Genomic DNA, 27,703 nt, shown 5'->3' on the forward strand with positions numbered 1-27,703 from the left:
TTCACCCTAGTGTGCACCAGGGGTGAGCAGGGCAGGATTTCTGCCCGCTGTGTGCACGGGGAGCCCCAATGTGCATGGGCACGGGGGGTGTCCATGGTGCGTGTGCACCCCCAGACCTTCAGGGCACCCCAAGCAGGACACAATCCCGGGGCGAAGGGCGTGCAGGCGTGACCCCCATCCCTTTGGGGTACCCCTTTGGGCTACCCTTCTGCTGCTCACCCCCTACCTCCACCCCCACCCACCCCACGGGGGGATGACAGCGGGGGGGGGACCGCGAGCCGTGGGTACCCGGCGGAGGGTGCGCAGCGCCCGGGGACGAGCCGGCTCCGGCTGCGGGCACCCCGTGGGGCTCCGTCCCTTGCCGTGCCGTGTTGTGCCGTGCTGTGCCGAGCCGTGCCGTGCCGTAGAAGCGGGCGGGGATGCTGCCGGTGCCCCCGCCCGCCCCCCGCCCCCGCGGCAGCCTCGCCAGACGCAGCGCGGCTCGGAGCGCGCACGGAGCCTCCCGTAGCCACCGACACCGCCTCCCGGGTAGCCCCGGGCAGCCCCCACCATGGCCCGGAACCGTAGGGAAAGGAGCGGCTGGGGTAGGCGGCACGGCACGGCACGGCACGGCAACGGAGGGGAAGGGAGAAAAGGGGAGGGGGCGGCCGAACAATGCCCGGGGCTGCGGGGTGGGATGGGACGGGGCGCGCCCGGGGGGCTGCGGGAGGGAAGGGAAGGGGGAGGCCGGTCCCAGGGGTCGGGGAGGGGATCGGGGACGGGGAAAGAGGCAGGGAAGGAGGCAGGGAGGGAGGCTGAGAGGCTGCCGAGGCCTGTCCCTGGCCGCCACCGCCCTCGGCCTGCGCGGGGGGGGCTGCTATTAGTGCTGCTGCTGCTGCTGCTGCTGTTACTGCTGTTACTGCTGCTGCTGCTGCTGCTACTGCTGCTGTCACTGCTGCTACTGCTGCTGCTCCTCCTGCACGCCCCCGCTGCCCCCCTTCAGCCCCAGCCTCGCTGGCACGATGGGGACGCGAGCGGGGGTCCCGCACGCCCAGCCCTCCGGTCCCACACGGGGCTTTGCCTCCTGCTTGAGGCGCTGCAGGAGGATCGGGGCCGTTTTCAGAGCGCCCCTTCCCACCCGCAGAGGGAGGAGGAAGGCTTGCTTCCCTCAAGGCCTCCCTTCTCCTCCAACCCGACATCCTACGGGCAGCTCTGGGGGAAAAACTGCGCCCGCCAGCCACGCAGAGCCAAAACTGGGCCCACAGGTGGGCTGTGCAGGGCACCCGGGGGGCTCCGAGCCCCTCTCCCCCTGCCCGCAGCCTTCTTTGTTCGCCCTTCGCTGGTGCATCGCTGTACCGGCTTCTGCTGATGCATCGTCGGCTTTGTGGGAAAACCAGCTTTAATACGGCAATTTGCCGTCATTTCGGGCCGCTGGGGTGTGATTTGTCATCCCCCGAGTTGTGCGCCGTGCAAACCCAGCCCTCAGCGCTCGGGGTGCCCTGTCTCCTCAGGCGGAGCAGGTGAGCCGAGCCGTGATGTTTAGATACACAAATTACGTTCTAATTTGGACAGATGACTGGAGCATTTCCCACGGTAATGATTAGCAGCTCAGGGACGTGTTGGCAGAGGCGTTCAGATAACGGAGCCTGCGAGTCAAGCAGTCGGAGCGTGCGGTGGCCTCTTTGCAGGAGAACATCAGCAGCGTCCATTTGATAAGGGCCGTCTGGAGCCGTGACACTCCGAGGAGGCTGCTAGGCCTTGGATAAACAGCAGAGGAAACTTCTCGTGAATATTTTGATGCTCTCAGCCTTGTCTCGCAGAACTGTCAGTCCCGTTCTCGTTGAGCACTGGGCGCACGTACACGTGCTCGAGCTTCCCCCTCTCATCTTGGTAGCGTGAGGAGAAAATGCAAGAGGTGTCAAAGCGGGTTTTGAGGGAGAAAAACCTCATCTCGGAAGGTACAGCCTTGGCCTAGCGGAACAATTAGGCACGTACCTCGGTGTGAGCGTGCTGCTAAGGCGATCTGGTGCTGATTCACTAACCTCTTGCTTAGCTTCTTGGTAAGCTTCGCAAGAACCTGGAACCACCTGCAGATCTAAGCGGGTTTGCCTTCCATCCATGGAGCCAAATCGTACCCGCAGAGGTTTAGGTATTCCTAGAACGATTCCCAGCACTTCGCCAGGCTGGTTGATGTTATTACAGGTAATAAATTAGACAGCAAAAGCCCCCTTTTGCTTTGTAATCCAGCAAAAGCCCCCTTTAACCAAGCGTGCATTTGTAGGGCAGCACCTCGGTGCCCTGAAGGATGTGTTTGTGCCCGCTGGGTGCTGACATCAGCCCAAGGGGGAATTCAGGGCTCCATTTCTCAGCCTGCCTGCTGAAGGAGGAGTCTGAGCCTTTCACCATCCGGGCCCTCCAGCTACATCCTCGGTGTGCTCTGAAAATGTGCTTATGGGTCATTAAAAATACTACGCTATTTTGAAACGGCTCAAACTCCGTCCCAGTTCCTTTCCAGTTAGCCAGGCCTGAAAGGAGACGACTGCTTAGTGCAATCCTTCGCCTTTGTCTCATAAAAACAATTTGCTTTTTTAAAGATCACCGAGTGAATTAGGGTGAGCGATTGCATAGCGCCCAGGAGAAATTGCCTCCAGTCAGCTATCAAAGCTAGGTTGCTGCCACACGTGTACGTCCCCGCGAGCTCATGCAGGGGCATGTAATGCATCAAGTGTAGGGTTTAGCCCGGGGCAGGAGGTCAGTGTAAGGCTGTGCATCATTTAGGGCTCCGTTACTGAGCGTGCTAAGCGGTGCCGAGACCTCACAACTGCTGCTGGTTGTGGGATGAGCGGCCGAGGGAGCTGGATATGAAACAAAAACACCTAGAACTGTGCATCAGAGGAAGGAAGGGATCCTGCTTTTATCTGAATAAGGACTGCTAGTCTGAATCCTGACGGGTGCAGTCAAGTCCAGCCAGCTTGATGAAGGCTCATAGTAGCTTCCCCTGATGTTTTTTTTTTTTATTTTTCTGAAATTCTTGGTGCTTTGCAGTTGCAGGTGCTCGGCAGCCTGCTCCCCTTGTTGTGGCAAGGCCGTTAGAGATCTCTGCTCCCCGTCACTCCTTTACACAGCTCAGACGAGGACAAACTGCTTGAAATCTCTCATTTCCCATCACGGCCCATGCTGTAATCAGAATGACCCACTCGTCAAGAATTCAGTTTCAAAACCGTAAAAGGGAGTACAGAGGTAATACTCGTTGGTCAGGGTTTTCAAGCCGGACTAGAGGTTAGTGAGAGCTCTTAAAGGAGCCCGATGGTCGGGAAGTGCCGAGCAACTATTTTGGGGGAAGGGACTTTTCCAAAACAGGCCAGACAGATCTTTGATGTCACACTTTCTTCATGCACACTTTCTTCATGGGTTCAGCTGGAAAGAGAAGGGCGATTTTGGTGTTGGTTGGTGTGAAGGAACAGTGCTAACAGCCCTTCTGGTTGTCATTTTGTTCCTGACCTCTTCTGGTGGAACCTCAGATTCCCCTTCCAGGCGTTTCTTTGTCACTCTGAACGCTGGGAACCTCCTGAGAAACGAAAGCTGAGGTTTTTCAGGCAGGTGAGCCTTTGCATTAAAAAAAAAATAGACATGAGAAGATTCACAACGAAATTGCTAGCTTGTAAATGAGAAGGGAAAATGAAGTGCTGGGACTTGTGAGAAGAGACGAGGACATTGCAGGCTGGAGATCCAGCACGTGGTGGTTGGCCTTTTGAGGCAGTAGTATTGTATAATAAATCAGAAGAGTGGGGTCTGATTCATTCAAAGATTAGGAGGAGCAAGGGCAGTCTGTTTTTCCCCTTTTGGGGAAGAAGCAGGATCCTTTGGGCCTGGTTTGCCGTGGTCATGCTCCATGCTGTGCCCATGCTGCAAGAAGCTCGGTCAACGTCAGGGCAGGCAGCCCGTGGGGCTGTGTCTTGCTGTATTTTCTCTGCTAAACATACAGGTGAGGAGCACACACAAACATTGCTTAGGGCCTAGGTGATGTTCCTAGGCACCAGGCCTTGTATTAACTCCTCTGCTCTGTCCTGCCTGCGAGGCGCGGGGTGTCCAGTGGGTCACCTCCAAAGCCACCTCGCTCTGGAGCCACCCCAGCTCCTTGGGTCCTGGAGAAATGCTCATGTTTGTGATCAGGTGAAGGACAGTTAAGTGTTAGGGCGATGAAGGAACTGAACGCAAATTTCCCAAATGGGGTGGAGGCTCACTGACCTCTGCCAAGCCAGTAAAATGTGTTTAAAGCCCTCTATATACTTTTACATTCCTTCAGAGCGTAGTGGCCTTTCATGCTGTATCCTGGGATCTTGTGGCACATTGACCAAACTTTGTTTTCAGGCAACAACAAAAGGGTAAAACTGATTTAAAGTCAGAAATGAGTAAATGAAATACTGGTGGTGGAGGGAGGCTGCTTGCTGACAAACAAAGTGGATTAAGGACCATGCAAGAAACACATAATGGGTGCAAAGCAAGACTTTTGGGGACGTATTCGTGCAAGGTGTGTTTCAGTCATCGTGTCACATGTGTGTCTGGCTAGACTTAAATGTGGGTGAGCGAACAGTCCTGGAATTTCTGTCTGAGAAATAAATGATGGCCTTTCTGTAGTTTCTCTTATGATAATGTTTTGACAAACAGAGATGGGATAAGGTTCCCTCTGAGGGTTGCCCACCTGGGCTTTGAATCAGCCAGTCCTGGCGCATAGACTGGCATGAGCATAACCACGGGGCTGTCTGATGTGACCTCAAACTTCCTGAACGACCTCTAGAAGGGAATCTGTTTGATCTGCTTTCTTCCCAAGGTAGTTGGTGTGCCCGTCTCTGAAGCATGCTAATTACAGGCTCAGCCTTGGGAATTCCGCCCGGATAGGTATTGCTGTTGTTTCAGGGCTGGCTAAGGCACTGAAATTTAATGAGAGAGGTCATAGGCGTTGGTTTCACTTCGTATTTTGGCATTTGAGCTGCCCCTGTTGTAACAGACCGTTTGGTGGCCAGTAATCACCCAAACCCTTGCTTCTCCCAGCAGCCTTCCATGCAGGGAGTTCCTAAACCACTGGCGTTATCAGCACGCTCACTCAGCTCCTCGTTCCGGCTGCCAGAGGAAAAAGGAGCCGAGCTGCTCGTGCTGTATTCGAGGCTGCAGTGCTGCCAGCTGGATGACTCAGGGCTGGTGGCAAGGAGGTGCACTCGGCATCTTGCCTCCTGCGAGCACCCTGGGCGCAGAGAAGCTTGCTGGGGGCATGGCAGAGTGCTGATGGCCCCAAGCAGGGGCAGTAACACTGCTGTGCTTCAGAGGGGAGAGCTTTTTACCTGCCGTGGGCTATTGACCAGGGAAGAAGCTTATTTTTTGCATCGCCTGGTTGGTGGTGTTCACCAAGAGCCTGCCTTACACCTGAGTTCAGGACAGAGCAGTGACCGTGTCTGTACACGGAGCTCGGAGCAGCAAGCCTGCAGAGCACTGATGGATGGAAGGGAGGGCTCTGCCCAGCCGGGCGGCCCCGCTTTGTCCTCTCCAAGACACCATTTCCCAGGGGCAGTGCTGTCTAGACACCTTATGGCAGCCCCATGCCTGGGGAATTTGCTCACTCATAGCTGCCCAGGCAGTCTCAGCACCTCGGGATGCAGCTGTGTCCTTCTGCACTCCGTAGGGAGTGTTATTCTTCCCCGACCCTGCCGCTGTGCAGGATCGATACAGGTTATTGCTCTACAACAGCCAGTATGTGCTTTGTGTCAGTTTACTTCTCATTTTTCCTTATTAGCATGGTAAGATAGAGAGTGCTGCACAAGCCTCTCTTGGAGGGAAGGAGAGGGTTTCTGACACGTGCTCAAAGCGGCGCTGCCTTTCCCATGTTCCTCCGAGCTTTGCCCATGATCTTTGGCTGCTTGGCAGGCCGTGGAGTTAGTTCAGCATCAGCGGAGCGAGCAGAACCTGTGGCACGGCAGTGCTGAATGGGATAAGTGCAAGGGATACCGTAGCTTGGAGAGAGATGTCTTTCTCTGCCGGAGCTGTTTGCACAGGGCAGATAAGCCTCCTGGCAGCTGGAGCCCTCTGTGCAAAGGGATCCTGCCTGGCCGCGGTCTGCTCAGTGCTGGGCTCGTGGTGATGTTGGTGGCACTGCGATATGTTTGTAAGGCAAACAGCTGGGGTGGAAACAGCTTCAGAAGGGATCCGCACAGCTATCGCTGCTGATCGAATTAATCCCGAGAGGGCTGCTGATAAGCGACCTAACCCAACCAGTACAGGGAAGTTTCATTCCAGAGGAAGAACAACAAGTTAAAACATTAAGCCTCTATTTTATCTCCTTGGTAGTTTATTTTTTTTCATGCAGTGAAGAAACTGGGTTCAAAGACCCTCAGAATACCTGCCCCACTTTATGTCTGTGTATTTCAGCAGGGGAATCAGGACCCAGGCTGCAGCCCTGGCATCTCACAGGGTGTGCATACGTAGGTAAGGTTCCCGGGCGCCCCAAGAGCACAAGAGCAGGGCTGGCAAGCTGGCTTTCTCGAGGTCTGTTAGGCAGCCTGTGTTTGCACAGATGATGCCCTGGGTCATGGGTTAGTCCCTGGAATGAAATGTATTTATTGCGCAAACTCGTTTAGCAAAAAAGATGACTTTATTAGCGGGCCTCTGGAAAGGAGTCAGCATTTCTGTGACCTGTTCGTCCATAACTAAGGAAGAACAGGCTTAAGTACTCACCAAAGTATGCTGCGTGATCAGTGACGTGTAATTTATCTAATCTGTTCTTCTATGGGAGCTTAAATACATTAAATCAGCTGTCCGACCTTACATGGGCAAAATGTGAAATATGCTGGTGTAGTTTATTAAACTTTATTTAATTTTAACCAAAAAGAATTCCTACAGCAATTGAAGAGTGCTTTATTTTTTCCTCACAAAGTGAGCAGCCCTGTGTTACGGGGCTGCCTGCAGCAGCAGGGCCATTTTCTTGCTGCTGTCTGACAACACAATAAGCACGAATGCAAATTCCAGTCTCCTCCACCTTTCCACTTTAAATCACCATATGGAAAAGAGACGCGGATTCCACCCCGCTTTCGAGTCATGGAAACGAGCTGTTATGAAATGGGAAAAAGGAACTGTATCCTGGCAATTTCTGAATGAGCAGCTTGAGAATTGACGTAATTGCAAGGCGCCGAGAGAGAGCCGACAGAAAGGAGGAGTCAAGTTGGAAAACGAGTAAAAAAAAAAAAAAAGAGCGTGTTTAGGAAAGCTTAGGCCTCCTTCTTTTCCTTTTTGGCCAGATGATGTTTTGCCATTGCCAGGTACGACTTCCTTCAAAGCAGATAACTAATTTATGCCGGAAAGAACAATTAAAATAATTGATTTTCAGTAATGTGCCGCCAGCTTGTAAAAAAAATCTCTGGCTGTCCAGTACAGCAGATAATCTAATAACCAGGACGTGGAAGTTTCATCACATGGAAATAAATATGAAAGATAGAGTTTTGTTTGCAGACGGCCTCCATGAAAGAAACAGAGCTAATAGGGCTGAAATCAGCTCAGAGACCTGTTTAATATAGTGCCTTTTCTCCTGATGTCTCTAATGAACTGGAAAATCAGCATATCCTGTTCATAATACTCTGTGTTTTGCCCCCATGTTGTGCAAACAGCCAGCTCAGGTGACAGAGGCAGGGATGTCCTCCAGCAGACCACGGCCGCTTTGGGCAGCTGCCTCTGTCCAGAGACACTCTCCCAAAAGCTGTCAATACCTGGTGAAGAAAAACAAGGCATTCCTCTCAGGTTCTGGTGTTTAGAATGGACAACACAACGTCTTTGAGCTGGTTACTGTTGGTGATGACCAACAGTGGGGATGACCACCTGCTAGATCCCTTTTCCACCCCATTCTGCCTGCGAGGAGCTGCTGCAGCACCGCAGAAATGCACGACTGCTCTGCTCCTGATATCCCCGAGTGGTCTCATTCTCATGTGAGACTGGTGGGAAGCGGTAAAAACTCTTCAGTGGAGATTTCCATTAACCCCTGAAACAGAGGTTTTGTGTTCTCTGCTCTTTCTGGCAGTTGAACTGGAGGGAGAGGACCACCCGGGAGACCTCATCCAGCAGCAGCAGGGGGAATTTGACACAAAGCTTCCCTTCTCCTAGCAGGACAGGAGGGATGAGCGAGGCTCTCCCCAGGCTCTCAACATGCTCAGATGTACAGCAAGGTCCGAGCTGGGGATGTCCTCACCACCTTGCCTCCGCATGAGGCCCTGGGCAGCAGCTTTTGTGCCCATCTGGGTGCCGACTGTGTGGCCCCGAGGTGGGTTTGGGGCGGTGGTACAGCTCTGCCACCTGCACGCCGATGGCTTTGCCTCCGCTGATGGCTACAGTCAGAAATGTTTAGATTTAATTCCATTTACGGATTTTTTCCTGCCTCCGCCATGAGTCACATCCTACAGAGATCTCTCCGCTGTCCTTTTTATGCAGCTGTAAAAATGAAAAAGAAACTGGACTCGGTTAGCGCAGCAGGGTGTTGGGAAACACCATGGGAGAGAGGTATTTCCGATCGGAGGCTTTATATGGCACTTGCAGCATGGCAGCCCTTAAAATGAGCACGCAAACCTGTGGCCCTTTGGCACCTGTCTGTGCTTACGTGCTGGGGAGATCTTAATGGTGTGTGGTGTGTGCAGCAAGAGGGCCGAGTGCGCTCAGGGGCTTCCTTTTTCAGGTGGCTTGGTGATGTCTGGGCATTGGGAATAGGAAGGTCTTTTTCCTGTGGCCACCCAGCAGTGGCATGGGCCAGGGGCTGGTGTTTGGAGGGAGTTTGGTGCTGCTGGAGGCTGGTGGAGAATCTAGCTTTTCAGAGCATTCGGGACTTTTGTTTTGCTAAGGAAAGTCCAGGCATCGGGAAGAAAAGATCTTTGTCTTTCAACTGTGAGCAAAGAAAGCTCGCAGTATATGTCTGAGAACCACCAGATATCCCCTAGCAACAAGGCTTAATGATCCTGATATTTCAGGATCATAGGAAATCAGAACCACGTACAAAAGCGCCGTTGTTATTTAAAAGAAGAAGTTGCTGCTGGAGGCTTCTTTATAAAGAGGCCCGGAATGGGCAAACCCCATTCCTTGTGGTATTTATAGTTCGTCTTTTAGCATGTGCACGCATCAGCCCTGTGCTTTGAAACAGCTGGGACTGGCTGAAAACTGGGCCCCTGAGGTCAGGGTCTGAAACAGAGACTTCAGGCTCCTGTGCTTGGAAATTTGCAGCCTGAGCCAGCGACCTGGGGACTTTTTGTAGAAACGAGGGGAAACTTTCCACCATGCGCTCCCTTCCCCGCTGGCGAGGAGATTTTTACGTGGCCGTAGGTGAGCTGAGCGGCGTGATTAATCACCTTGGGCTTTCCTTTCCTGTGCTGGGAAGTCGGGAGACAATGAAAGGAAAATTACAGGAGCTGGCCTGCGCCTGCTGAACCGCCGGGCGGCTGTCGGTGAATAAGGCCCACACCAGGGAGCTGCCATCAGCAGCCCCCTCATCATAGGGAACCAAACGGGGTGGCAGTGACTGTGTACAGGTGGCAGTGACTTGGTGCTGGACACCCACATTTGCTGTCCAAAGACAGGGAAGCGGTCGTTTGAGCAGGTTATAGGAGCAGCAGGTTATGCTGAGAGCGGCAGTGCGGCCTGCAGATGGAGCAGGCCCCTGCGCCGCGCTGTTGCTACAGAAACAGCAGCCGCATAGGATGCATCCAGGCAGTCCTTGGTGGATCCGTGAGGTGTTTGCGTGCCTCAGCTCGAGTGCTGCGTCCATGGCTGAGGAGCCTCTTGCAAGGGCCTGGTGGGCAGCGTGTGGAGGACAGCACTGTGAGATGCTCAGGCAGCGGTGGTGTAACCTGGCTTGGAACCATGCAGACCATCCCCTTGTTGTTATGGGGGAGAGAATTGGGGAAAAAAAGGCAAAACTCACGGGTTAAGATAAAGACAGTTTAATAAGACAGAAAAGGAAGAGATTATAATAATAATAGTAATAACAGAACACACAAATCAAGTGATTCACAACACCACAGCCCACCACCCACCAACTGGTGCCCCACCAGACCCTGAGCAGTGGCAGCCCCCTAAGCCAAGTCCCCAGGTTTTATGGTTCCACATGATACCACAATCCTGGGACGTCCCTGTCCTGGTTCTGTCCCCTCCCAGCTCTCTGTGCACCCCAGCTCCTTGCTGGCAGGACAGCATGAGAAGCCACAAGTCACCGACCTAGTGTAAGCGCTGCTCTGCAACAGCTAAACCATCAGTGTTATTCTCACCCTAAACCCCAAACACAGCACCACACCAGACACTGGGAAGAAAATTAACTTTATCTAAGCCAAAACCAGGACAACAGTGTAGTCAGCAAGCGATGATCATCAGTAGCTTGGAATTCTCCTGTTTAGCACAGAGAAGGCTAAGGACATGGAGAGGCTAGGACAGTCTTTGTGTATGTAAGATGTTGCAGGTAAGAAGAGAATAATCTGTTCATGTCAGCTCTTGTAGGACAAAAGCTGACAGGAGCATTTGTCCAGGAGGATCCCAGCAAACTCCCTGGCTGCTGGGAGGGCTGGGCATGCTGACAGATTGCCCCAAAGCAGCTGGGTGGCTCCACCAGGATGTCTGGGGAATGTTGGACAGACATCTGCTCCGAGTTATGCTGTTTTGGGGTGATATTTGAGCTAACTGCCCTGTTAGGGCCCTGTCCAGCCCTGCTCTCTGTGATTCTGTGCTTTGCAGAAAGAACCAAACTGCTCTTGTTTCGCTGTTTGTGCAGGTAGTTTTGCAGAGAAGACTTACGAGTGGAGCTCGGAGGAGGAGGAGTCTGTGAGGAAGGCAGGACCGGTGCAAGTCCTCATCGTCAAAGATGACCATTCCTTTGAACTGGACGAAGCTGCACTGAACCGCATCCTCCTCTCAGAGGCTGTCAGAGATAAAGAGGTTGTGGCTGTGTCTGTTGCCGGAGCTTTTAGGAAAGGAAAGTCGTTCCTGATGGACTTCATGCTGCGGTACATGTACAATAAGGTATGGCTGCAGCTGCAGGGGGCTCTTCCTGCGGGTACCGTGCTGCTCCCATGTGCTGCTCTGGGATGAGCTGGGCAGGACACTGGCTCGGTGCTCTAGAGATGCTCAAGCCTCTCTTTAACATGAGGCCTCACAAAATAAAATAGAGCAGATACTTCCACAACCCCATACATTAGTGGGTCTCCAGTGGGACTCTGCCTTTCTTGGCTTTGGAGCAGAGATGCTCACATTTACTGCCCTGTGGGAAACCACTCCTGGAAGGGATGCCTCTTGCCAGTGTTGGGTGAGGCAGTGCAGAAGAAAGGTGTAAAACCAAAGTGGGATGAGAACTTCAGCGCTTCTTTTGTTCCCACCTGCAGGAAGCAGTGGACTGGGTTGGAGATTATAACGAGCCTCTGACTGGTTTTTCCTGGAGGGGAGGGTCTGAGCGGGAGACGACTGGCATTCAGATATGGAGTGAGGTTTTCCTGGTGGACAAACCTGATGGTAAAAAGGTATTTGCTTTTCTGCTGCATGTTTTTTTTAGTTCTCTGTTGCTGGTCAGCTCATCTCGCTGCTCCAGCTTTTGTAAGACTCCCTTGCCTTGCCATGGGTGTCTCAAATGCTTGTGCAAGTTTAGAGAATGTCTTGATACCATATCCCTAATTTAGCATAATTTAATGCACTGAGCAGTATGATATCTTGGTGCCCCCCTGTGTCCCTGATATGCTGTCTGGGTGTCTCTCCAACTCTGGACTCCTCAGAGTTTCTTTCTTTTCCTTTGTCCTCCACCAACTGTGAGTCTGAGGCATGAGCAGTGAGATTCCCTACCCGATAACACAGCTGGCATTCACCCACCCACCCTGTTGGAATTTGAGAGTGTTTTCGCTGAGTGTTTTCCAAGCTGACCTGGAGCTTTCTGCCTGGCAGGTTGCAGTGCTGCTGATGGACACGCAGGGGACCTTTGACAGCCAGTCCACCCTGCGGGATTCGGCCACTGTGTTTGCCCTTAGCACAATGATCAGCTCGATACAGGTAAGAATGGGATTGTCTCCAGGAAGCAGTTCCTTAAAGGTGGTGGCTAAAAACCAGCAGTTACTGTGTGGTCTGTTAGGGCTTTCCCCTCCTGTCTTCTGCTCTTTGCTCCCAGAGAGCAGCATTAACAGGATGGAAGCTGGGTCTTGATACAGAGTTCAACACATAAATGGAGGAGGAGAAGCATCGTTTGGACCTGACAGGCTTCCTGGTGGGGCACGACAGCCCTTGCTGCCCTCATGCTGGAGTGTTTTGCTGTGCCTGTTTGTCTGTCTGTGTCTTCCCAGCAGTACAGCTCTGCTTGGGGCCTGTCTTGGAACAGCTTCAGAGGCCACTTGGGCCTTTGGCTGTGTCCCCATGGTCATGTCATGAGCTTCAACCACACCGACCCATGCACTGGCCTAAGGGACAGGCCTTTCTGAGTGCTCTGAAGTTTCTGTTTTCTCATGCAGGTTTATAACTTGTCCCAGAACGTGCAGGAGGATGATCTGCAGCACCTGCAGGTAAGCCCCCTTGTCCTGCTGCTCCGTGTCACCGGGGTGCCTGCATTATGCTCCACACTTGCAAGCTGCATTGTGCTGGAAAGGCATGTTTGGAGCCACAGAAGGGTCTCTGAGTTTCCCAGCTTTCACTTCAGCTCATGAGCATGGAGGAACATTCGCTCAGGACTGAAACCTATATTGCCTGTGCTCTCGTAGCACACCTGCTTGGGGCCTGGGCTGTTTGGCAGGACAGTCAGTAGGACACTTGCCAGGAGCAGAGTCGGGCCCTGTAGGGGAGCAGCAGGGGTCCTGTATTTAAAATGGAGGCTCTGTTACTTGTGTGACATATTTCCAGCGTGCCTTGAGTGGTGGCAGTAAAAGTGCTCCTTTGACTTACGTGAGTGGGAAGCTGAAGGTAGAAGTTGCACTGTTCACACCACAGGATAGGACCTTTTGATTGAGAAACCCAAATAAACTGGGTATGGGTTTATAAACTTGGGTATTGACTTCTGGTACAGCCTCAGTACAGGTGACCCATAAGGATAATTACAACCCTGCTTGTTGGAGACAAGCAGCTAAGGTTGCTTTTTTTTCCTTTTTTGTTTTTCTGTGGCACTCTTGTCCTGCCCATCTCCTGGTATTACCTCTACTTACACTTTTCTCTTTTGTTTGAGTGACTGGTTAGTTAGTTTTAGGTTTATTTTTTTGTTTTGGTTTGTTTTTTTTTCAGTAGTTTAAGGAAAGAAAAGCTGTGGAAAAATCAGAAGAGTTCTGTACTGTTTCAGCCAGTAAATATTGCTTAACAATAATACCTTCTAGATGTTGAACTTATCCAGTGCAAATCTGATCTTTCAGTTTGAATTTTAGGCCATTATTGCTTAATATGTTGACCCATTTTTAGGCATCTGTGAAATACATTATTGGTGCCTTCGCTTAGGAATTACAGCCCAGAGAGACTGGAGAGCCTTCAAATCTTGCTGGTAGGCTGATCTTACAGTCTGCACAGTGGGGGTTTGCAGGGAAAGTACTTATTTCTGAATTCATTTCCGCTTCTTCCTGGAGTGTTTAAAGAGAGCCGGGCTCCAGCAGTCCCCTCTGGCACGTGAAGTTTCTGGTTGGTATGAAAGCAACAGCAAGCAGCTGATTTGAGCCATTTTTTCACGGATTTGGCAGCCAGAAACTCTAGGCGAGATCTTTCACATAAGGGCTTAGCATGGCGATTGTCCCTAACAGCTCCATCTGCCTCTAAATGGGAACCAAAACCACACAGCCAGCCAGTCTCGGTTCCAGCTCTGCAAATGGTGTTTTTTTTTACCCCAAATCAACAACTGCGCCTTGCTGCTTGTGCCTGTGTGGCCACAGCTGTATGGCCTGCGTGTATGCTGGGGAGCTAAAAGTCCTGCTGTTCTTTGCCTCTCTCTCCAGCTTTTCACCGAGTACGGACGGCTGGCCATGGAGGAAACGTTCCTGAAACCTTTCCAGGTGAGTAGAGGGTCCTGGCCACGTTTCCAGGTGAGTAGAGGGTCCTGGCCACCATGCATCCTGCTGCTGGAGATGGCTTGGCCCTGAGCTGGGTGGCTTTGCCACGAGGTGTCACTGCAGTTTGCAGGACGGGGAGGAGAAATGGAGGCCTGGAGTCTGGCTCTGCTGAAGCGAAGGAAGGGCTTTGTGTTTCCTTGCCCCCAGGAGGTTTCTGAATACATCCAATATCCCTCTTTCTTTCCACTCCCAACCTTTGTTGTTGGCAGCTCTGCCGAGCCCTGCAGCAGCCTCCTCGCCCAGCAGGTCTGGATGCAGCTGGAGGCTGTTATCTGTGGGAGGCTTTGTTCGGGGGGACAAAAGGCATGGGGTGAAACGCAATGAGCGCTGTGTGGCATCAGCTGCGTCCTGGCAGGGCCCTGCTCCCAGATACAAGCCATGCTGGGCCTCGGGGAGCTGTGCATGCAGTGCTGCAATGCCCCCAGCTGAAGGAGGGAGAAAGCAGAGACTGTGCAGGCAGCCAGCCCCACAGCTCTGCCTCGTCCTGCTGGGCTCGGAAAGCAGTCAGGTTTTGTGGCAGAGCTGCATAATGAATGCACTGCCAGGTTCCTAACGCTCTCTGCCCAGCCTTTGCTGTCAGAGGCTTGAAGCCACCTGCCCCCGGAATCCCAGCTCTTGGCAGAGGGAAGGACAGGGATTAGCTCAGAGCGCTGGTGGGTGGCAGCAGAGCTGTGGGAAGGCTCGGTTTAAGTGGGATTTTAGCTTCAAATAAGCATCATCTGCTTCCCAACCTGTGAAAAGCTGGCATTCGGAAGAGGGAGAATGTCGGGCAAAGGGCTTGCTCTGGATGCCGGGGCTACAAGCAGCTCAGGATGGGGGGAGGTGATGGGTTGTGGCAGCCCCTGCCATGAAGGTGGATGAAAAGAAGTGGAAGAAGGGGGTTAGGAGTCCGTGGGGTGGCTGTAGCAGCTGCTGTTGAGAAGGGTGGTTCAGCAGCTCGCTATGCCTGCAGACCTGTAACAGACCAAGTCATGGCTTTGTACGGCTTTGATAAGGGCTGTACCGAGTGCTGTGCCCCTGGGAGGCTGGGAAGGTGATTGAACAGGTTTGGAAGATTTGGGGATCATGGGCAGTGGGTGTAAGCCAGGAAGCAGGGCCAGCAGGGATGGAGAGTGCTGCTGGGAGACCCCCACACATCCCGGTGTAATTGTGGGGCTACAGAGCTCTGGCAGCGGGGCTGCTTAACCCCTGCACTCTGCATAATTGCAATGCCAAGCAGGAGGACCCCTTCTGTGGGGCATCCTGTACAGGTTGTTTCCTTATCCAGGTGCCCTCTGGCAGTCCCAATGACTTGCTCTGACTTCTAGCTTCCATCCGCAGTAGGTGAGCTGGTAGCAGGCTGGGGATTTTGTGAGCTTCCCAAAATGAAATACAGCAGAGAGTAAAAACATGCTATAAAAATGCAAGTAATAATTGGGAGTGGGTTACAGCTATTTTACTTTTGCTTTCCAACATAAAAAGAGAATTGCTGGCCACACCATCAGCCTGGAAGGCGTAAGGCGTTTATAAGGTGGCCGTGGTCAGGAAGTGGGAATAAAATGAAAAGGTTAAAAAATGCAACAAATGGACAAATTGAGATTTTGGGGAGCTTTGAGTAGATATTGGATGCTAGCATGGGCTGATGACTGATAAACCTCGTTAAAGCTACCAGTAAAAGTATATGACTTGTAGTAAGAGCTAGGAGAAAATTATAACACGGTGCAGAAAAAGCCAGACATGAAATAAATATTTCTGTTCCTTATTTAGAAAGTACCAGAATATTGTAGCCAAATATCACAGTGAAAGCGAAATACTTCCTACTCCATCAGTAAGAAGAGGGCTGTAATGAGGCACTTTTAAATATGCTTAAGTCATTAGGGCTGGCTAATAGCCTGTGATTTCACCAAAGACCGTAATTGCTGTCAAGTCACGCAGTTCTGCAGATAGCGAGTCTTGTCAAGCAATCCCAGTATCAATTTTTAAAAAGACCACAAGTTTGGTTGATAAAGGTAACTATCACCATGGCATCCTGCCTTCTGTACTCCTTATCTCCATACAATGCTGCTCAAAAAGAAAGCGAACAACAGACCAAGTCAGCATTGTCTGGTTTAATCCGTGTAAATGGATTAAAAACCCATTAACTGATAGATGACTGAGAACGCTGAGCTAATTTTAATGGGGGAATCATCATCCTTCAGAAGTGCTTCCTTGGGGCTCCCCCCAGGGTCTCTCTGATTCATTGCAATCTCCGTTAACGATCTGTGGAAAAATATCAAAGGGCTGGTAGTAACCCTTGCAGCTGAGATAGACGCTGGGGGAAGGATCGCTGGCGACGTGGCCAGGTGAGCATCGTGGGGTTGGCCTGTCCCTGCAGAGGGCATCTTGAAAAAGGATCTTCTGAGTGACTGCTACGGAGTGGTCAGACATCGGGGGAACAGCGAGACACCAAGCACAGACCTTGGTCTGTCCAGGAGAGCACCAGAGGCTGAGCCCTTCACAGTTTGCAGCCCTCGCTCAGGGTCTTCAAACCAAGACAGCTCTCTGCAGAAGGCAGTGCAGCTGGAGGTGCTTGGGCGAGGCTCTAGGCCTGGAAGTCAAGCTCAATGCATCTCTTTTGTCCTTAAAATATAAGAGCCTGGAAAGGAGGGTTTTGGAAAAAAAAAAATCTCATATAGGAGAGCGCTGCCAAGCAGGGAGTGCTCTGAAAGTGCCGATAGTGAGATAGTCGAGTGGATGCTGCTGGAAAGGAGGCAGCTCTTGGCTGTGGAAAATGCACATTTCCCTTCTGCTCCCTCCTCCCGCTGCCTTGTGCCTGCGGAGAACCTCGTGCACCACACCAGCTGCTGCCAGGTTGCCGTGCCTTGGTGAGGGGGGATGTTAGGTGGGATACGGGCAGCCTGTTGGGAACAATTTTGCTTTAGAAAAAAAAAAGAAAATAGCTCCCAGGCCAAACAGTACAGAGTGCATAATGTGTTTGTGGAAAAGTCCTAAACATGGTCATGCTTCCTGAGCTTCTTGCAGTCTCAGAAGGAACAGCATGTCCTGGGAGAGCTAGCTCTGGACATTTGCTGGGGCTTGTAATGCCTTTAGGAATGGCCAGCTCACTGTTCTCTTCTTTCTTATTTTTTTTTCCTGATGTTTTATGGAAGAAAATTAAGGAGGTAAAATATTTTCCCTCCCCAAAATCTTTGTTTTAAACATAGACAAATTTAGGGAAATTCCACTGAAATGCATCCCACTTACTGACTGGTTTATTCATACACGTAGGAGAAGCCCTGGCACCTCTGGGGCTTCTGCTTTCAGGGCTTCCCTCTGCAGCCCCTGGATCCCTTCTGTGGGACGCAGCTTTCTTGCGTGGAAGAGGCACTGGAGGCGTGATTTTTTCTGAAAACGATTTTCTGAAAAAGATTAGACGTTGACCGTGCTGGTATTTATTTATTCATTGAATAGAAATTCGACTGCCTCAATAAAGATTACAAAAGCTAGCAATTTCTTATTCAGCCTCGTTATCCTACATATGCTTCTCATTAAAAGTCTGTCTGGAAAGCTGCCCAGTGAAAACGGCTGAAAAAAAACGAGCCTGTGAAATTCCCATAGGATGGAACTAAATGTGGCTGGAATTAGGGAGCTCGTTGCCTTTTGTCCCGGTTAGCAAAAACCTCGTTCTTGTTTTGCAGTGGAAATGGTTGACGCTAGTTTTCAAGCTCGGGAACCAAATTGCCATCCGGCCGGGCTGCCACGAGCGATGGTGGTGGGGCAGGAGGCCCCGATCTCCCTCTCAAACCCCTCCTGATAACGTGCGGTGCTTGGGTTCCTGTGGCGTGGCACTGACCTGGACGTGTTTCTGTCTCCTAGTCCCTTATATTCCTCGTGCGCGACTGGAGCTTCCCTTACGAGTTTTCCTATGGATCCGATGGCGGCGCAAAGTTTTTGGAGAAACGTCTCAAGGTTCGTTCTTTCGGAGCTGGATTTCCTCAACGCTTTCCACGTGGCCTTGCATGGCCAGGGCCTTGTGCTTTTGGGTGATGGAGAGCGAGAGGCAAACGTGGCTTGTGCCCTGGGGGCAGTACGTTGTCCTCATCTGTGTGGATGTAGAGTGTGCGGGCACAAGGGTGAGGCCTTGGCCTGGCTGGGCTGTAGGGTCCTGCACTGCTTTCTTCAGCGATGGGGCTTGGGAGATTCCTGGGACCGGGAATAACGCTTTAGGAACAGGTAAAACCAATGGGCTCCAGTGGGGTTAATCAGGAAATGCTTGGGCCACTTGGTAGTGGAGAGACCTAATTAAAGGGGAGCCGAGAAAGGCCCCAGTGGGAAATCCCAAATGTTTTTGTATGCGGGTCATGCACAGGCACGCACATTTTACTGATGATAATGACATGCCCCAGGGCGTGTGGTCAGAGATAGGCCAGCTCCTTGGTCGCTGGAGGAGCCCTGCCTTGGTGCTCACACAGCGTGCCCCACAGGGACGTCCTGGCCGGCTCCTTCCCGCTGTGAGCAGCCGCAGTGCGGGGTACCCCGTGCTCCTGGCACCCCGGTGTCACCTCTGTCTGCATCCGAAGGGAAGCTGACCCCAAACCGATCTCTCGCAGGTCTCAGGAAACCAGCACGAAGAACTGCAGAACGTCAGAAAGCACATCCACTCCTGCTTCACCAAGATCTCCTGCTTCCTCTTACCTCACCCCGGCCTGAAGGTCGCCACCAACCCTAACTTCGACGGAAAGCTGAAAGGTACGAGGCAAGGGCCTGCTTTAGATACCTTAGATGCCCTGACAGACAGGCCCACTGACTCCTGAAACATTTCTGAGTATTTTCCATGAAAGGGCTTCTGCAAGAGGACCTGAATCCTCTTCCCAACGACATACTCAGCTCATTCCTCTGAGCGCAGCCAGCTGCCTGCCCTTTGCCAGATGCTTTTAACCTTAGCGTGAGCTCACGTTCGCTGACAATAAGCCCTGCCAACAGATGGCTGATATGCGAATAGGGAAGGGCAGGTGAGATATGATTTTTATGGACGTGATGCTCAGCCTGCAATTAATTCCTGCGCCTCACCTGCAGTTGGGTGCAGACACAGCCGTGCAGACTGGTTGCTGCACAGCAGGCTTGTGCTTGCGCAGGGTGGCAGGCTGGTTACACGTGCTCTCAGAGGAACATTATTTCACTTTGAAAAGCTTTCCAAGGAATATTTAATCCTGACTTATCTGATCAGTGGTTTCCCTACAGGGCAGACTTAGTTCACAGGTGAAATAAACACGAAGGAAAAAAACACAAGGTAGGATTCTCTACCCTGAAAGGAGCCGTGTGCTGTGGATTTTCACAAAATCACAGAATTGTAGGGGTTGGAAGGGACCTCGAGAGATCATCAGGTCCAACCCCCTGCCAAAGCAGGTTCCAAATTTTCAATTTGTGTGAATCAGCTGCTTACCAGCACCTCTGCTTAGAGGCTGCTTGCAGCCTCTGAGCAATGGAGAAAGTGGCTGTTAGTCACTTAAAATAAATTACCAGACAGAAAGAAGTTACTTCTTCTGGTTTTGGCTAGTGATCAGACTCGTCCTTCTGGCAAACTCCATGCTAACTAGCAACAGTGCAGGCTCTGGTGGAAGCCAAACTGGTTTCTATTAGTTCCCCCTCTAATTTCAGGTGCTAAGCAGCAATTAACAAGTGGTGTGTGCGGAACTGGCCTGGGAGTTGTCAGCATCTCGACAGCATTTTCTTGTTCCTCTAGACCTGGACTCAGCCTTTTGTGCTCTCTGAGGAGAAATCTGGGGAAACTTCCCCTCTCTTGTTACCTTCCAGATGCCCAGATGTTGGATGGCTTGCATGTCTCAGTTTAATTTAAATAGCAGTAATGGATGTGAGGTGCTCTGAAGCCATAAAAGTGGCTGTTAGGCAAGGAGCCTGCCTCCCTCGAGGTGACACAAGCCCGTGGGGCACTCGGTGACACTGTGCCAGCTCTGTAGGGGACACGCTGGGGGAGCAGAGGCTGTGCCCATCCCTGAGCCCTGCACCGAGGGGTGCAGTGTAAATACCATCACCTGCAGGATTTCTTAGTGCTGAGAGCCCGACGATTTTCAAAAGCTTTAAAATACTTTGCAAGGAGAATCTGACATCTGGGTGCGTAGGGGAATGAGAACTGGGCACAGGAAAATCCTACCTGCTGGCACAGAAGAGCCAAAGCCTAAGCCCTGGCTGAAGATTTCCACTATGGGTGCCACAGAGGCGTGCAAAGGGAAGGCACAGCACATTTCCATGCTGTATACTCAAGATCATGCTTTACAAAGAGTCTGTTTGTCTTGGCAAGAAGGTGCTGTTCTCTGGCTGCCAGTGCTGGTGTGCATTACCCGTGTCATCAGCAAAAGCATTTTTTTTTCCCCGTGCAGTCACATTTGTGTTTGTGCAACTGGTTTTGAGACAAGAAAGCTGGATGATGGATCTAGGCACAGCTGTATGTGCTGTTTGTGGGTGAAGTGACAACTTCGCCGGGGCCGGGACCATTTCTGAGTGCTCACATCACTAAATCACAGGGTGTCTGAGCTGGTGCCCTGGCTCAAGCCTCCTGTCTTTGATGGGAGTGCACACGGAAGCACAATTCTGACCGAGGCCTGGTTCTGATGACGTTGGGTTTCTTTCCAGAAATAGACGATGAGTTCATCAAGAACTTGAAGATTTTGATTCCGTGGCTGCTTAGTCCCGAGAGCCTGGACGTGAAGGAGATCAATGGAAACCATATCACCTGTCGAGGCCTTGTGGAGTATTTTAAGGTATTGGCTTATTCAAGAGAAACGGGGCTTATTTGTTGGCAGCACATTTGCACTTCTAATGGAAGGGGAAAGCAGCAGCAGACAAGCTAGCACTCGTTGGCTCGAGGAAATGATCTCGGTCTAGCCTAATAGTGCTGGCTCCCTTGCTGCATTGAGCAAACCCCTCACGGCTGTGTATTTGGCCATGCTGTAAGCCCAAAAGGTGTCAGGGCTCTCACCCCACCACGGGGACCTGCGGACCAGGGGGAGGTAGGCTGAGGGCCGTATTCCCGTTGCCTTTGGAAAAAAAAAAAACACATTAATTTTGTTGTCATGACTACCGTGACATTTTGATGCAAGATATCAGTGAGTAATTCTCACCACCTACTCTCCAGGGCTACCTGACTCTGGTTCCTTCTCCTTCAGGGAAGGACGGAGGTAGGTGCAAACCCTATGGTATAGATACTTAGAGGAAGTGGTGGAGTGTGAAGCTTGAGTGAGTGCCCCATGCCACCCAAGGAATCGACCTCGGGCTGTGCTACTTGCCTTTTTTTTTGACAGAGCAGCCCCTGCTGAAGCCATCTTGTGCCAGGAACCCCCTCCTCTTCTGTGCTGCTTTCATCCTGTTAATGCTGTGCCTGGAACTGGGTGGAGGTGTTTGTGTCTCGCTGGCATCCGATTGATTCCGTGTTTCTGTGCCCTGTTTTGCAGGCCTACATAAAGATCTACCAAGGGGAAGAGCTGCCGCACCCCAAGTCCATGCTGCAGGTACGTGAGGGGGAGCTGCTGGGCATCCGTGCTCTGCAGCTGCCATCGATTCCCACTTAATTATCAGCATCCAGCCAGTGCAGCACATCGAGCCTTCGTGATTTTGTTTCAAGTGCCTTAGCTGCACAACCCCAACGTCCCTCTGGGCAGCATTCAGCAGTCACTCAGAGCCTGAGGAAGGTGTGATGTGGCCAGGCAGTTGAGGCAGCACAGCTCGTGCACTTTGGCCGGGCTGTGGTCACTCCACGCACGCAGCAGCACCCAGCCTGGCCAAAATTATTCCCTGCAGGTGAGCAGCATCGTGCTCTGGCACACGGAGGTAGCGTGGCCCCACGCAGAGCTGCCCTCAGCTCCCTGCTCCGTGTCAGACAGCTCAGCGGGAGGCTGCAGCTGGAGCTGTTTACCCTCAGCTGAGCCTTTTATCTCTTCCCTTGCTGTTTCCCACAGCTGAAGCCCAGAGGTTTTGTTGCCCTGGCTCGGAGGGTAGGAATCCTTTCTTGATGCAGGTTTTTGCCTGGCTGGGGAGGGCTGAGGATACTGGATGTGTAAATACAGAAGGATTTGATTTGGCGTTGGTCAGATGCTGGGGAGAATGCAGCTGGCTGAGTCGGGGGGGGCTGTTTAATTGTGTGTGCGTGCACCACGCATGCATCCTGGCTGAAAACACGTGGGCTGTGTGCACCCAGCTGGTGGCTGCTCTTCTCTGCAATTACACTTCTTAACCTCACCTTTCTGCAGCTAAACTTTGTGCCCTTTTTGCTCTTCGTGCAGGCCACAGCGGAAGCCAACAATTTAGCAGCAGTTGCCACTGCCAAAGACACCTACAGCAGGAGAATGGAAGAGGTAGGTGGTGCTGAGCACCTCGTTCCCCAGGCTCTCCTGTCCTCCTGGAGAAACCTCCCTGCTTGGCTTTATCGTGTCGGGGCAGCAGCGCTGTGTGAGCACGCAGCTCATGATGACCAAAACGTGAGGGAGCAGCACAAAGCTGCACCTGGGGAGGTTCACACTGGGCAGAAGGAAAAATTGCTTTACCACGAGGCTGGTCAGGCACTGGCACAGGCTTCCGAGTGAGGCAGCTGATGCCTCGGGGCTGTCAGTGCTCAAGAGGCATTTGGATAATGCCCTCATTAACGCGCTTTCACTTCTGGTTAGCCCTGAAGTGCTCAGGCAGTTGGAGTTGGTGGAAGGTCCCTTCCAGCTGAACTGTTCTGTTTCATTCTTTAACCCATGCTGTGGCTGGTGCTAATTAGGGGATAAAGTCATTACAGCAGGCTTTTCACCTGTGCCCTGCCCAGTCAGCTCTGGAGAGGGATGGTTGTGGTGTTTTAGGGTGAGGCTCAGCCCTCAGCCTGTCTCCAGCCTCTTCCAGGTGTCCCGTCTGTTCTCCAGGTGGCTGAAGGGGCTGCAGAGCTACACGGCCAAATTATCCGCACGCTGCTCTGGGTGGGTGGTGGTGCTTATGCCTTAAAGCCAGAAGTGCTAAGGGAAAAAAAAAAAAAAGCTGCACAGTTTGCAGCACAGGAAAATGCTGGGCTCCAGATCTGCTGGGATCGTAGCTCGATATTGCCTGAGATCCTGGCTTAGGCTGTGAGCAAATTGAACAGGGGGGTCGTGGGACCCGGCTTCTCAGCACAGACACCCACAGCCCTGCTTTAACCTGTGTCTGAGGAGCTGCAGCTCGAAGAAATAGTGCCAAGAGGAGGGCAAGGACAAACTCTGCACTGCCCTTTGGTTTTGGGGCTCTCCAAACTGGAGCTCAGGGCTAAGGGGAGCAGAGGGGATATTTGTGCCAAACAGGAGCCCCCCCAGAGCCCGGTTCCCGTGTTTTGCCTGGCAGGGGACAGGAGCTGAGGGTGCTGAGGTTTGTGCAGCGATGGGGCCGTGTTTTCCACGCAGGTCTGTGGTGGGGACAAGCCCTTCCTCGCGCCCAGCGACCTGCAGAGCAAGCACCTGGAGCTGAAGGAGGAGGCCGTGAAGCTGTTCCGCGGGGTGAAGAAGATGGGCGGGGAGGAGTTCAGCCGCCGCTACCTGCAGCAGCTGGAGGCCGAGATAGACGAGCTCTACATCCAGTACATCAAGCACAACGACAGCAAGAACATCTTCCACGCTGCCCGCACCCCCGCCACGCTCTTCGTGGTCATCTTCATCACCTACGTGATCGCTGGGGTCACCGGCTTCATTGGCTTGGACATCATAGCCAGTCTGTGCAACATGATCATGGGCTTGACACTTATCACACTGTGCACCTGGGCATATATCAGATACTCTGGGGAGTACAGAGAACTGGGCGCAGTAATAGACCAAGTGGCCGCAGCCTTGTGGGACCAGGTAGGATAAAGAGCTTTTGATTTAAAACAAAAAACACACACAAAAACACACGAAACTAAACAGTACAAATCCCCACACCGAGTGCTTAAGCGTTGGGTTTCCTGGGGCTGCTCCTCCTCTCGGAAATGGCTTTTTGCGTTGGCATTTAGGGCTGTTTTAGGTGCTCCAGCAGGGCCTGCCCGGGCAGATCCAGCTGCTTGAGCTGCTTGTGCAGGCAGGGAGGAGCTGGGCTGGCCTCAGGCAGCAGGACGGCGTGCTCCAGTCCATTCCTCAGGTGGGGAGGGCAGCGGCAGGGGGAATATTTTCAGCTCAGTTTGTGGAGTTGGTGATGGAGGGGACAAGTTTTAGGGCCTGGGTACAGCCACCCTGCAGGAATCAGCAGCAAAGCTGCTCGAGTCTGACCCCCTGAACCCTGCCCGGTGTAAAAAAGGAGCTGTGCCAATCCCACCGACACAGAGCACTCACCACAAGTGTGGGGTCACACACGCTGTCCCCGGCAGCAGGAGGGGTGGCCAGAGCCCCGTGGGGGACCTGCGAGGGGACAGGGCTGAGCCCCCTGCAAATAAACCACACTGGGGGCTCCGACAGGTGGCTGCTGGCTGGAGGTGCGAGCTGTTTGCTCCGTGGATGTGCATGATACACAGAGATGCTTCTTTTTCTTCTCCTTTTTATTTTTTTTCCCCCTTCTTTTCCCAATGCCTCTCCCCAGGGAAGCACAAATGAGGTAAGTGGCTCTCGTTTCCCCTGCTCTCCCCCGGCATGCACCGCACGGCTCCCAGGGGATCCTTGAGGGCGGCCGAGCCTCAGGGACAGAAAAATCATCCCGGGATCAGACGCACGTTGAGCTGCTTCCCAGCCCTTGGGCTTGGAGAGAAAGGAGGGCCCTGGGTGGTGGCTGGGACCCCAACCCCGCAGCGGGGTGCTCGCTGCTGCCAGGGTGTCACCTTTGGAGCTGCTGCCTGCTACCGGCCCCACGCTGACAGCCAGGAGCCTGAGGGAGGGGTTTTTGGGGTGGGCTTGGGGTGGAAGGAGGGGTTGTGTGATTGTTGTGATGGGATTTTTAACCTTTTCCCCCCTCAGTTTGTGGCTGGGGGCTTTCCTGGCGTGCTGAGCCCTGCCCGTGAGTTTGGTTTTGCGGCACCAGGCATGGCTCGGGCTGAGCACAGCCCTCTTGGCTTGGTGTGTCTGCAGGTGCCACGTGCCCAGCTTTGGGGAAAAAAAATAAAATCCTGGGTGGAGTAAACCATGCTCGGGGACTCGGAGGTGTGTTCTGCCTCCCCAGCCTCTTCCTTGGGCCGAGGGCTCGGTGTTGGTGCATTTTTCTGCCACTGAGTTACGCGGGGGTTGCCTCTTAAGAGGAGTTTGAAGCAGCTCTCGGCGGTGCCAAGCAGCTCGGTGAATGCAGGGAAGAAGAACCCGTTGTGGCCCATGGTGGCCTGCACAGCCGGGCTGTTTTTGGGATCTCGCTGTGTCCCCAAAGCTGCCCGGAGCTTTTCTGACCTCTGGGGCCGTAGGCTTTGCTGTGTCTTGTGCTACAGCAAACCCCAGAAGGTGTTCTTTGCTAGAGAAAGCCTTCCTGCCAGGAAAAAGGCAGCTGTGTGGGGTGAAGGCATCAAGAAAAACTGAAAATAACCCAAAGTGCTGCCAGTTCTGTTGTGGGGGAGATGAGGGCATGTTATCAGACACCACCAAAAAATAAAGAAACGCAGAGAAGCTGCTGGAAGAGCCTTGCACCAGCCCACCACAGCCCTAGAAACGCAGCCACCGGCAGGCAGTAGCCCCAGGCTTTCCCAGGGTGTGTCCGGGATGCGGGCAGCAGCCCCTCAGTACCCCAGGGCCTTCTGCTCACCCTTGGCTGTGCTGCGGCTTCCTTGGGCCCTCCTGCTTCACTCCACGGCCTCAACATGCGCATGACGAAGCCATCACGCCGTGATGAAGCTCCCATCTCCATCGTCTGCCTTGTCCCTCCCCACTACAATCCTTGTTTTACATCACCAGGAGCCTTCAGAGCCCCAGCAGGAGCCGCTGGTGGTTTTATTTTTATTTTTTTTTCCCCCCAGTTAAAAGTTGTTTGAAGTGGAAAGCTCAGCGCTGTGCTACCCATTCACCCTCAGGGCTCTGTAACATCTCAGCATCTCCTCTGCGCTGTGCCCTGGGTGCAGTTTGGGGTCGGGGGGGGGGCAGTGGCACCCTTTTGGGAGGCTGCAGCATCCGAGGGGCCCGGGCATGGCCCTGTGGCTGCTCTGAGCTGAGCTCTGCGAGGGGCACACACCCCACGGCCACACCAGCATGGGTAATGCAGCCGCTGCCACATGGAAAATGCTTGGGTCTGGTGCCAGGCGTGTCCCTTGCACACTCCATGGGAGCCGGTGTGCTCCGGGACCGGCACGCTGCTGTTTTGCCAAGGCCAGGCCTCGCTGTCAGGTAGGAAAGGCACCAACGAGGAAAGCAAAAAATGGTAACACGAGAAGGAAAAAAAATCTGCACTCGCCCGCAGAAAAATCACGTAGAAAAGCCAGATAGAAATGACCCAGCAAAACCCTCTCTGCGATGCAATTTCTGCCTGGTGGGGGAAAAAAGTGCTGAGAGTGCAGAAATTTAAAGCCTGCACGTGAAACACGTAGGGAAACCCAGCCCCTGCCAACCCCTGCTCACACTGCAGGTAGGCCTCGGCCGAATACAGCTGAAGGCAGCTCTTCCCCTTAGGTCTGAGAGATTGGTAAACTCCTGAACCCTATTTTTATTTTTTTTTCCCCTTTTTGGACACTGCACTGCTGAGCCGGTGCCCAAAGCAAACTGCACGCTGCGCAGGCTGACCCTGCTGCTGCAGCAGAGCCCGTCAGCATCTCCTCTGCTTTTTTTTTTTTTTTTAGGCTTTGTACAAACTGTACAGCGCGGCCGCGACTCACAGACACTTGTACCACCACGCCTTCCCCGCACAGAAAGCGGAGCCTGCTGAGAGCTCGGAGAGGAAGAAGCTGTAGGGCAGAGGGGCTGCCCGGGGCACACGGAGGAGACGCGGCCGCTCGAGTGCTCGATCCGTTCCTGCAGCAACAGCGTTGGATGGGAAGATGTAGGCATGAGTTTTGTTCTGTTAATATGTACATATCAGCACTGCTGCGAGTACCAAGTGCTTTTAATTTGCAATATCCGGCACACTTCCCAACTAATTTATGAAGCCTTATTTTCTCCCTTTTTAATTAATCACCAAGTCATTACGGGAATTATAATTTACGTGACGCTGCAGCTAAAAACCTTCCAAACCTTCGCATTATTCAAACTCGTCTTATTTTCAAACACTTGAACGAGTTATAACATGTAACCGAGGGTTTTCTTCAATCAACTAATTACATCAACATAATTAAAAATGTATTAACTTGCTTTATCAGAAACTGTAAGGACAGCTGCTATGGTATGTTAACGATATTGTAAGGAAAGCGTACTTTTCCATTCGTAACTGATGCACAAAGTATCACTTTGTATATGTATTGGAGAAAGTTTCACTGTATTTCTGTACATATATATATTCATTATAGTGCATAGAAAGTGTGTTAAACAGTTCTATTCTTTTATCATCAGAACTATTAAAGTTTGCTTTTTGTTCCTAAGAAGTTGGCTCCATCAGAAGCAATTATTGACTAACTACCTAAGAGCTTCTTAGCGTTACTTTTTACATTTTCTGATTTTTTTCTGACCTTCAGAATTGGTGCTTTAATAGCAGCTTGACATCTTTAATATATTCTGGTGTGTTCACTGCCCAGGTGCGACCTCCGTGAGGTGCTTCTGTCACTGGTAGAGTAAGAGCAAGTTTTATAAAAGCAAGTTTGGGGCAAAGCAAAGCTTCCA

The 27,703-nt window shown here is 52.4% G+C and overlaps 1 protein-coding gene across 2 annotated transcripts; it reads left to right on the forward strand.

The window, feature by feature from the left end:
* The first annotated feature begins 462 nt into the window (after positions 1-462).
* On the forward strand, positions 463-27,468 carry ATL1 (atlastin GTPase 1). 2 transcript variants are annotated; one of them, XM_032188166.1, is made up of 14 exons: positions 463-584; positions 10,763-11,010; positions 11,370-11,504; positions 11,920-12,024; positions 12,477-12,527; positions 13,932-13,988; positions 17,880-17,972; positions 18,614-18,752; positions 20,655-20,782; positions 21,473-21,529; positions 22,301-22,372; positions 23,426-23,857; positions 24,567-24,581; positions 26,731-27,468. In XM_032188166.1, the coding sequence occupies exons 1-14, from the start codon at positions 551-553 to the stop codon at positions 26,839-26,841; spliced, it is 1,677 nt and encodes a 558-aa protein (XP_032044057.1). In that variant the 5' UTR covers positions 463-550; the 3' UTR covers positions 26,842-27,468. The 2 variants fall into 2 exon arrangements, with proteins under 2 accessions (XP_032044057.1, XP_032044058.1); XM_032188167.1 differs by lacking the exon at positions 24,567-24,581.
* The last annotated feature ends 235 nt before the right edge of the window (positions 27,469-27,703 follow it).

Source organism: Aythya fuligula, chromosome 5 (genome assembly GCF_009819795.1).
Source record: "Aythya fuligula isolate bAytFul2 chromosome 5, bAytFul2.pri, whole genome shotgun sequence".
NCBI lineage: Eukaryota > Metazoa > Chordata > Aves > Anseriformes > Anatidae > Aythya > Aythya fuligula.

Coding starts and splice junctions, on each gene's coding strand:
- ATL1 (XM_032188166.1), top strand. CDS start 551: ATGGCCCGGAACCGTAGGGAAAGGAGCGGCTGGG. Junction 13,989..17,879: donor CGTTCCTGAAACCTTTCCAG/GTGAGTAGAGGG, acceptor TCTGTCTCCTAG/TCCCTTATATTCCTCGTGCG. Junction 20,783..21,472: donor GCCTTGTGGAGTATTTTAAG/GTATTGGCTTAT, acceptor CCTGTTTTGCAG/GCCTACATAAAGATCTACCA.